This window comes from Lolium rigidum, chromosome 5, assembly GCF_022539505.1.
Source record: "Lolium rigidum isolate FL_2022 chromosome 5, APGP_CSIRO_Lrig_0.1, whole genome shotgun sequence".
NCBI classification, from domain to species: domain Eukaryota; kingdom Viridiplantae; phylum Streptophyta; class Magnoliopsida; order Poales; family Poaceae; genus Lolium; species Lolium rigidum.
Genome location: NC_061512.1, coordinates 232584184 through 232595195, shown reverse-complemented (window position 1 = coordinate 232595195; position 11012 = coordinate 232584184). Strand labels below are relative to the sequence as shown.

The following is an 11012-nucleotide window of genomic DNA, read 5'->3' as shown; positions in this document are numbered from 1 at the left end:
TTTGTGTACAAGATTCCTTTTCATAGGAAGCATGTTAGGCTTGAATTTGTTTTGAATTTGCCTCTTGATGCTCTCTTTTGCTTCAAATACTATTTCTTGCGAGTGCATCATCAAAACTGCTGAGCCCATCTTAATGGCTATAAAGAAAATAACTTCTTGGGAGATAACCCATGTGTTATTTTACTACAGTACTTTATTTTTATTTTGTGTCTTGGAAGTTGTTTACTACTGTAGCAACCTCTCCTTATCTTAGTTTTGTGTTTTGTTGTGCCAAGTTAAGCCGTTGATAGAAAAGTAAGTACTAGATTTGGATTACTGCGCAGTTCCAGATTTCTTTGCTGTCACGAATCTGGGTCCACCTCCCTGTAGGTAGCTCAGAAAATTAAGCCAATTTACGTGCATGATCCTCAGATATGTACGCAACTTTCATTCAATTTGAGTATTTTCATTTGAGCAAGTCTGGTGCCATTTTAAAATTCGTCAATACGAACTGTTCTGTTTTGACAGATTCTGTCTTTTATTTCGCATTGCCTCTTTTGCTATGTTGGATGAATTTCTTTGATCCACTAATGTCCAGTAGCATTATGCAATGTCCAGAAGTGTTAAGAATAATTGTGTCACCTCTGAATATGTCAATTTATATTGTGCACTAACCCTCTAATGAGTTGTTTCGAGTTTGGTGTGGAGGAAGTTTTCAAGGATCAAGAGAGGAGTATGATGCAACATGATCAAGGAGAGTGAAATCTCTAAGCTTGGGGATGCCCCGGTGGTTCACCCCTGCATATATTAAGAAGACTCAAGCGTCTAAGCTTGGGGATGCCCAAGGCATCCCCTTCTTCATCGACAACATTATCAGGTTCCTCCCCGAAACTATATTTTTATTCCATCACATCTTATGTGCTTTGCTTGGAGCGTCGGTTTGTTTTTGTTTTTTGTTTTGTTTGAATAAAATGGATCCTAGCATTCACTTTATGGGAGAGAGACACGCTCCGCTGTAGCATATGGACAAGTATGTCCTTGGTTTCTACTCATAGTATTCATGGCGAAGTTTCTCCTTCGTTAAATTGTTATATGGTTGGAATTGAAAAATGATACATGTAGTAATTGCTATAAATGTCTTGGGTAATGTGATACTTGGCAATTGTTGTGCTCATGATTAAGCTCTTGCATCATATGCTTTGCACCCATTAATGAAGAAATACATAGAGCATGCTAAAATTTGGTTTGCATATTTGGTTTCTCTAAGGTCTAGATAATTTCTAGTATTGAGTTTGAACAACAAGGAAGACGGTGTAGAGTCTTATAATGTTTTCAATATGTCTTTTATGTGAGTTTTGCTGCACCGGTTCATCCTTGTGTTTGTTTCAAATAAACCTTGCTAGCCTAAACCTTGTATCGAGAGGGAATACTTCTCATGCATCCAAAATACTTGAGCCAACCACTATGCCATTTGTGTCCACCATACCTACCTACTACATGGTATTTTCCGCCATTCCAAAGTAAATTGCTTGAGTGCTACCTTTAAAAATTCCATCATTCACCTTTGCAATATATAGCTCATGGGACAAATAGCTTAAAAACTATTGTGGTATTGAATATGTAATTATGCACTTTATCTCTTATTAAGTTGCTTGTTGTGCGATAACCATGTTCACTGGGGACGCCATCAACTATTCATTGTTGAATTTCATGTGAGTTGCTATGCATGTCCGTCTTGTCTGAAGTAAGAGAGATCTACCACCTTATGGTTAAGCATACATATTATTAGAGAAGAACATTGGGCCGCTAACTAAAGCCATGATCCATGGTGGAAGTTTCAGTTTTGGACATATATCCTCAAATCTCAAATGAGAAAATTATTAATTGTTGTTACATGCTTATGCATAAAAGAGGAGTCCATTATCTGTTGTCTATGTTGTCCCGGTATGGATGTCTAAGTTGAAGAATAATCAATAGCGAGAAATCCAATGCGAGCTTTCTCCTTAGACCTTTGTACAGGCGGCATAGAGGTACCCCTTTGTGACACTTGGTTAAAACAGTGCATTGTGATGATCCGGTAGTCCAAGCTAATTAGGACAAGGTGCGGGCACTATTAGTACACTATGCATGAGGCTTGCAACTTATAAGATATAATTTACATGATGCATATGCTTTATTACTAGCGTTGACAAAATTGTTTCATGTTTTCAAAATCAAAGCTCTAGCACAAATATAGCAATCGATGCTTTTCCTCTATGGAGGACCATTCTTTTACTTTCAATGTTGAGTCAGTTCACCTATTTCTCTCCATCTCAAGAAGCAAACACTTGTGTGAACTATGCATTGATTCCTACATACTTGCTTATTGCACTTATTATATTACTCTATGTTGACAATATCCATGAGATATACATGTTACAAGTTGAAAGCAACCGCTGAAACTTAATCTTCTTTTGTGTTGCTTCAATGCCTTTACTTTGAATTATTGCTTTATGAGTTAACTCTTATGCAAGACTTATTGATGCTTGTCTTGAAGTGCTATTCATGAAAAGTCTTTGCTTTATGATTCACTTGTTTACTCATGTCATATACATTGTTTTGATCGCTGCATTCACTACATATGCTTTACAAATAGTATGATCAAGATTATGATGGCATGTCACTCCGTAAATTATCCGTGTTATCGTTTTACCCGCTCGGGACGAGCAGAACTAAGCTTGGGGATGCTGATACGTCTCCAACGTATCGATAATTTCTTATGTTCCATGCCACATTATTGATGTTATCTACATGTTTTATGCACACTTTATGTCATATTCGTGCATTTTCCGGAACTAACCTATTAACAAGATGCCGAAGTGCCGATTGCTTGTTTTCTGCTGTTTTTGGTTTCAGAAATCCTAGTAAGGAAATATTCTCGGAATTGGACGAAATCAAAGCCCGAGGGCCTATTTTTCCACGAAGCTTCCGGAAGTCCGAAGACGAAACGAAGAGGGGCCACGGGGTGGCCAAACCCTAGGGCGGCGCGGCCCCACCCCCGGCCGCGCCGGCCTATGGTCCGGGCCCCCGAGCCGCCTCCCGACTTGCCCTTCCGCCTACTTAAAGCCTCCGTGACGAAACCCCCGGTACCGAGAGCCACGATACGGAAAACCTTCCGGAGACGCCGCCGACGCCGATCCCATCTCGGGGATCCTGGAGATCGCCTCCGGCACCCTGCCGGAGAGGGGAATCATCTCCCGGAGGACTCTACGCCGCCATGGTCGCCTCCGGTGTGATGTATGAGTAGTCTACCCCTGGACTATGGGTCCATAGCAGTAGCTAGATGGTTGTCTTCTCCCCATTGTGCTTCATTGTCGGATCTTGTGAGCTGCCTAACATGATCAAGATCATCTATCTGTAATTCTATATGTTGCGTTTGTTGGGATCCGATGAATAGAGAATACTTGTTATGTTGATTATCAAAGTTATATCTACGTGTTGTTTATGATCTTGCATGCTTTCCGTTACTAGTAGATGCTCCGGCCAAGTAGATGCTTGTAACTCCAAGAGGGAGTACTTATGCTCGATAGTGGGTTCATGCCTCGCATTGACACCGGGACGATGATGAGAAAGTTCTAAGGTTGTGTTGTGCTTGTTGCCACTAGGGATAAAACATTGATGCTATGTCTAAGGATGTAGTTGTTGATTACATTACGCACCATACTTAATGCAATTGTCTCGTTGCTTTGCAACTTAATACCGGAGGGGTTCGGATGATAACCTCGAAGGTGGACTTTTTAGGCATAGATGCAGTTGGATGGCGGTCTATGTACTTTGTCGTAATGCCCAATTAAATCTCACTATACTCATCATGATATGTATGTGCATGGTCATGCTCTCTTTATTTGTCAATTGCCCAACTGTAATTTGTTCACCCAACATGCTGTTTGTCTTATGGGAGAGACACCTCTAGTGAACTGTGGACCCCGGTCCAATTCTCTTTACTTGAAATACAATCTACTCGCAATACTTGTTCTACTGTTTTCTCGCAAACAATCATCTTCCACACAATACGGTTAATCCTTTGTTACAGCAAGCCGGTGAGATTGACAACCTCACTCGTTTCGTTGGGGCAAAGTACTTTGGTTGTGTTGTGCGGGTTCCACGTTGGCGCCGGAATCCCCGGTGTTGCGCCGCACTACATCCCGCCGCCATCAACCTTCAACGTGCTTCTTGGCTCCTCCTGGTTCGATAAACCTTGGTTTCTTTCTGAGGGAAAACTTGCTGCTGTGCGCATCATACCTTCCTCTTGGGGTTCCCAACGAACGTGTGAGTTACACGCCATCAGGCCTTCAGTTGCTAGATATCTTATATTGAATGAAAATATTTCTAACAAAGTATAGCCTTACACACTTTAACTATGATGTAAAAGTCATAATTTATAGGTAAAGACAACATTAAATATGAAACCAATAAATCTAGGCATGCAAATGTGTGAATCATTTCGTTCACATAGGCCAAATCATCTCCACCATGAAAAAATTGTACTTTAAATGTAACAATTGATATATTATAAGCCTTATGTGCTTAGATTTAAATCTTATTAGAGTGAAATCATATACTTTTGCTTGTCATGGTGAGGTTGTGATTAATACTCCAGTTACCATATACCAACACAATTACCAACAGTGTAATGCACATAATGAGGTTTTGATATTACAGTAATACTAATTTCGTAAAAAATGGCTACGTGAGCAAATTCCAGAGAAAAAATAATACCACATTCTTCCCGTTCTTAAATAGACTACATCCTTGATTGAGTGTCAACAAGGTTTACTAAATTAGGCCATATATAAAATAGTGATATTTAGATTGGTAAAAAAAGTTCAATTTACTCATCATAGATATTTCTTCATAATGCAATTAATTGTTGTTTGATACACGTATACTGATATGAATAATAATTACATACTTCCTCCCTTCCAAATTATGTGTTCCACCTTTTTTTTCAAAATAAGCAAACCTACCCACTAAAACTCGTCAAGATATATACACCAAATCTGAGGAAAGCTGGATGCTAAATTTGGAACGGAGGCAGTTGTTGTGTATCGAACAAGTTTACACTACTTGCGCGCATCACTCGGCAAGTTAAACTGCACGCACACACATTATACATTGACTACCTGGGGTACCTTGATGACAACAAATACTCTTCTTCCAAGCTATATTGTCTGCTCACCTCCTCCCTATTTGTACCCTTAATCACAGCATAATTTGGTGCATCCATATCACACGTCACAATGTTTCCGTGGGGTACATGAAGGCTCTCGAGCGTCATCTCCACTTGCCTCATGGTCGGACGGTGGTCACCTTCCATTCTCACGCATGCTGCCGCCAACATAGCTACCTCTTCTACATCCTTGCCTCCTTCCTCCACGACCTGAGGATCCAAGACACGAGGTAGGTCGCCTGCTGCAAGCAAAGTGGTGAAATATGAGACAAGGCTTTCCTCGTCGGACGACCGATATGAGCACGGTTTTTTCCTGGTGAGCAACTCCATGAGAAGAACGCCGAAGCTATAAACGTCGCTCTTCTCTGTGAGCCGCCCCGTGTAATAGTACACGGGGTCTAGGTACCCGAATGTCCCTTGGATGGCCGTTGCGTCCCCTGTCTGATCGATCGGAATGCACCTCGAAGCTCCAAAGTCCGACACCTTTGCTACGAGAGTGCCATCTAGCAGAATGTTCTGAGACTTGATGTCCCTGTGGACTATGGGGACTGATACGGCCGAGTGAAGGTACGCGAGAGCTCTGGCGGTCTCCGTTGCGATTCTCAGCCGATCCATCCATGGCAGCGATGCTCTAGGATCCTCGATGTGAAGGTGGTGATAAAGGGTCCCATTGGGGATGAACTCGTACACCAGCAGCGGCACCTCCGTCTCGAGGCAGCACCCGAAGAGCTTGACCACGTTTCTATGGTTGATCTGCGAGAGGATGGCCACCTCGTTGATGAACTCGTCGATCTCCCTCTGGACTGCGACCTTGGACTTCTTGATCGCCACGACGTGTAGGTCGTCGGACATGATCCCCTTGTACACCGTGCCATGCCCTCCCCCTCCGATCTCGCGAGCCTTGTCGAAGTTGTTCGTGGCCTTCTCCAGCTCCACCAAAGGGATGATCATCCTCTCGGCGATGTCCGCCTTCTGTGACACCAGTTGTTCCAACAGATGTCCCCTGTTCTGCTTGAAGAACTTCTGCTTCAACATTTTTGCTCTTTGATGCTTGATCTTCCTGGTCACGAAAATAGCACCGAGTACTAGCAGTAGAAGGCCAGCGCCACTGCCAATTCCTATGCCGATACTTAAACCTGAAAATTGGAGAGAAAATGTGTCACGGTTCTGGAAAAACTATGTTGTGAAGAAAATATGTCATGGTTCTGGAAAAACTCTGTTACGGAGTACTATGAAACAGAGCAAGAAGCGATGCAATCTCTGATGTGCAATCGGCATTTATCATGATTGGTGATGTGCTCACCTAGGGAAGATTTGATGCAGCCATCTTTGATGCGTGGGTTGCCACGGGCGCCACGCGGACACCGGCATGTGTATCCCCCAGGGGTGTTGGTGCACTCGCCGGAGCACAGGCCGGGCAGCGCGCACTCGTCGATGTCTTGGCATCCGCCGGCGACGTAGGGGTTGCCCTGGTACCCGTCCTGGCACTGGCACACAGCGGCCAGTGGAGTTGCGCGTCTCCGAGACGACGAACGGGCCGGCGGCGGTGAGGCCGCCCCGAGTGCCGTTGCCGTCGGGGGTCCCGTGGTAGGTGATGTTGACGGCGCCCGCGCTGTCCTTGACGCGCACCGTGGAGTTGGCCAGCGAGATCTCCACGACCTCGAGGGTGCCGATGAGCAGCCGGCCGCGCGTCCGATCGCAGGTGAGGTTGAAGCCCGGCCAGTGGCATCCGTCGCCGATGTCGAATGGGTACGGCACGCTCACGCCGCCGCAGCTGGTGGGGCAGCCTGGCGGCGGCCGTGATGCGCCTCGTGTGACCTGAGCCGACGCCGAGAAGCAGAGCAGCAATAGCAACACAGCGGCCAGTGGAGTCGCCGGAATCATCATGGTAGATATGGGATCGCCGCCTACTGCGTCTGTTGCATATGTACTGTCGGTCCAAGCAGTGAGTTAGCCGTGCATTCGCGTGTTGACTGGTCTACGCCTATTTATGACCTCTGTCGTTCCGCCTGCTCCGCCACGGTCAAATGTACCTGAGGACCGACGTATTCAAAGCTGAAGAAAAAAGACCGATCCTCGAGACTCGAGTCCTGACTGAGGCTTCCCAGCCATTCCGGTATCCTCCCGGAGAGGTGGTTGCTGTATGCCTTCGTCTGGAACAGTGGCAGGATCAACCGTGCTGCCGAAATTAACGCGTCCTTTGCTTTGTTTCTTCTCGCGGCTCCCGGCACGTGCATCGACAGCTGGCGTCCCGTGCTTTGCCGTTTGCACGACGGAACAAGAAAGCGAGACAAAGCAGCAGCGTGCATCGATCGGACACTGCTTTGGATTATTTCGTGCGTTTTCCCTCTTTTCTGTGTACCGCGATTAAATTAGCGTCCTGCTGCCAGCCTGGCTCCACTGCTTTGGTCCTTCTCGATTCCTTCCCTCGCCTTCTCACGTACCTACGACGCGCTTCACTTGTGTGATTCTAATCACGTCCTCCATCATTGCCCACACGCACTGCTACTAGACTATTACGTAAACCACCCAACAAAACTTTCTCAATCTTTACAGCACAAAATCATGATGTTCATGTACAATAGCAACACTATGGGAAAATGGCAAAATACTTATCAGATGACTTTTGGCCAGCAATCAACTGGAGTAGATAAGAAATCACAGAATTCTACCAGTAAATCCTCCTACACATCGGCCAAAGTGAATCAACACAACAGAACAATGCCCAGTTCTGAAATTTCATTACATTGCCAAAAATATAACTAGCAAGCTATTTGAACACAAACCACTCGAGCCAAACGGAAGCTACCGTGATACAATGGTTATCAGTACATGCTGCATATGTTCATGGTGATGAATAACACTAGCAGTGCCAGCAAAATTGATAGACTCAAACAATACAAAATCATGTCCAGAATCATATGTAACACTGCAGCAATTGTGGCTCATTTACTACTATTTACAAACAGGTGAATCAACAAAATGACACCCAGGTTGCATCAGGTTTGAATTAGCTACTCCAAACAAACATGGATCCATCACCTATGCATCATCACAAGCTTGACAGGAAAAATCATCTCGACAACAGAACAGGGCCGAGTTCCAAAATTTCATGACCTTGACAAAAAAAATTATGAGGCTATCTCAACTCAAACACTCAAGCCAATATGACCAGTCGGAAGATACCGGGTACCGATGGTAATCAGTACAGCTGCGCAAGATCTCGACTTTTTTAGACAACTATCAGTTTGTTCTCGCGACCTCATGAATACTAAAAGAGCTGAATAGCATAACATGATGCAGTCATTGTAGTCTGCAAACATTCAACAAGCCCAACCTGCAATTTTGAAGAGTTCAAAGCTCCTAACCTGAATCGCTTGTCGAGAAACAGTTCATGTCAAGGCAGGGCAGAGCAGTTGCCATCACATGGCCATATATACACAACCTAACAAAACCCACCACAAGAGCATCTCTACTAGCAGCCTGCACGAAGCAATACACTGGGAATTAAGGAGACATTCAAATGAGCTGGTATGAACATCACAATAAAAGTACTAAAAACATCCTACTACTTACACCAGTGCCAGTTCATCTGTCATTAACCAAATCAACACACAATCTAGCAATAACCGGTTGACGCAAGAAATCAATTGGACAAGTGTAGATGGACAGACGTAACATAGATGTAGTAGCCAACAGCATGATAGAAGCCAGCAACTTCAAGATGATCAACTCGAGAGAGAAAGATAACAAATCAATGACTATCTTTTGTCCTTCTAAACAAAGTATTGAACACTTAACATGGAAATACCAGAAACATGTCTGCAACCAGATATGCAACCTCAAACCTCAAAAGAACATGCAAAGTCAAAGGTCAACTGGGATATACATATAACATCTACCAACCCATGTTTAAGAACTACACATCCATCTCACTGCAAACCAACTTTACTTGAGCATTTTGTTATTTACAGGAAAAGAAAATATTTTACCATAAGATTATTTTAAATAAGAAAACGTACCAGAGTTTACAAGGCTGCTGCATCTGCTGTATCATGGAAGGCTCCAGATGCAGATAGACACTTTCATGGCTGAACCCTGGCAACCTGGGCACCTCATGGAAGCACCAGACTTAAAGCCCTTGCTGAAATAAACAAGGGACCATGGTCAAGAACAGTACTGCGAAAGATACATGGCCAGCTGGGTTTTTGGAATGGACAAACAAGACTTACCCCTTGCAGTTGGTGCAGAGTACATTACTAGAAAGAGAGAACTTCCAATCATGCAACACCATACAGCTGGGTTATGCCCATATGAAAGGAATCAAGACATAAGTCAGCAATCAACCCATTCCATCAAGTGAAGAATTGCAAATAAAGGAAAGCCAACCTGAATGCCAGCATGACTACACAAATAGAAATCAAACTCTGTCGGATGGCAAAGCTTCGATTCAATAATAGTGCCTAAAAAAATCAGAAAGGTCCATTCCTCAGTGATAAGATGGAATCAAGCAAAGCCCACAAAGAACTTGTTTGCACAAACAACTAACCAGGGAGTATGTTCCCACTTTTATCAACAGTATGCTGATTATTCTGGTTATTAGCAAAAAGCCTCGTGCTTCTCCTGCAAAACAAATTCAGAATCAACTGCAATTCAGGCTTATAAAACACAGGCAAAAAAGTTTTTTTTGCCTAAGCGGCTGCTGCTCTACTACTTAAACACATTAAATAAAAATGTATATATAAGTTCTTGCTCGCAAAGGGCAATACCAAATCATGCACAAATTATAATTTATCTAAGTGGCTGCTGTCCTGCTACTTAAACAAGTTGAATCAATAAGATGACGTGCATGTTTGATCAGGTTTTAATAAAAAAGACCTGGTGATGGTTTATTTCATCAGTTCAAGAAAAAACTATTAAAAGTCTTGAAGTGGCACATCAGGCTTGAACATTTACATACAGTTCGACGAGATTAATAAGGTCCAGATTCTTAAATCAATAAAATCTACTCTATGTGGCTGGTGTACTACAACCAGATTTAGACATGTTAAATCAATTAAACAACATCCAGATAGATAAGGTCCAGATTCTCAGCTTTGTGGCATGCAACAAGATACCAAATGTTAGCTTCGTGCCAGATTCGTAGAAAAGATGCAATTTTTAGCAAGAATAGATAGAAGAAAAGGAGAGAGACCTCACGATGCAGTAGCGGCTCAGAGTGGTGGCCGGCAGTAGAACCTCGATGGCGTGGCCACCAGAAGATGCCAGCGGCAGCAGCTCCGGCTGGACTGCGGGCAGCAGCAGCCAGGGCAGGTAAACACTGATTTGTCATCGGTGCCCTCCCGCCGCCATCACAGCAACACAGCGAGCCCCTCACACAGCCTGCCGTCACAAGCCATCACCTGTAGCAGCTGTTCAAATATTAGAACTGGAAAAGTCTGAACCTGTAGATTAATGTAACAGGAAGCAAATAAAACTACAAGAAATGGAGAACCAGTGACTGTTTTCTTCCACAATGTTGTAATAAATAGGTACATGAGGAGATAGGGCAAAATACACTCATACTACAACAGATTAGCAACGAACTCATACTACTAGAATACCTAGTCTATCAGCTGCATATACATGCTGAGAGCACATTACACTAGATAGGCTTTTCGATCAAGGCATGGATAACTAATGGACATGTTCATACCAGGCTAATGGACGTGGTAAGACACAAACAGATGCAATATAGAGCTACTAGTGATTAGTTTGCTATTTTGGTTAATTAATCTATAAATGAGATGCCGAACCGCTCGCTTGTTGGCGTTTGCACTCACAC

General features: G+C 43.6%; 1 protein-coding gene and 1 long non-coding RNA gene across 2 annotated transcripts; both read right to left on the bottom strand.

The window, feature by feature from the left end:
* Positions 1–4953: 4953 nt before the first annotated feature.
* On the bottom strand, positions 4954–7075 carry LOC124657230 (wall-associated receptor kinase 3-like). Its single transcript, XM_047195815.1, has 3 exons — positions 6723–7075; positions 6492–6679; positions 4954–6324 (listed from the first exon to the last, which is right to left on the bottom strand). Exons 1-3 carry the CDS (start codon positions 7073–7075, stop codon positions 5138–5140), a joined length of 1728 nt encoding a protein of 575 aa, XP_047051771.1. The 3' UTR covers positions 4954–5137.
* Positions 7076–7861: 786 nt separating this feature from the next.
* LOC124652733 lies at positions 7862–10553 on the bottom strand. Its single transcript, XR_006987746.1, has 6 exons — positions 10383–10553; positions 9738–9811; positions 9578–9651; positions 9421–9486; positions 9211–9332; positions 7862–8671 (listed from the first exon to the last, which is right to left on the bottom strand). It is a non-coding gene; the product is annotated as an uncharacterized LOC124652733 (long non-coding RNA).
* Positions 10554–11012: the final 459 nt, after the last annotated feature.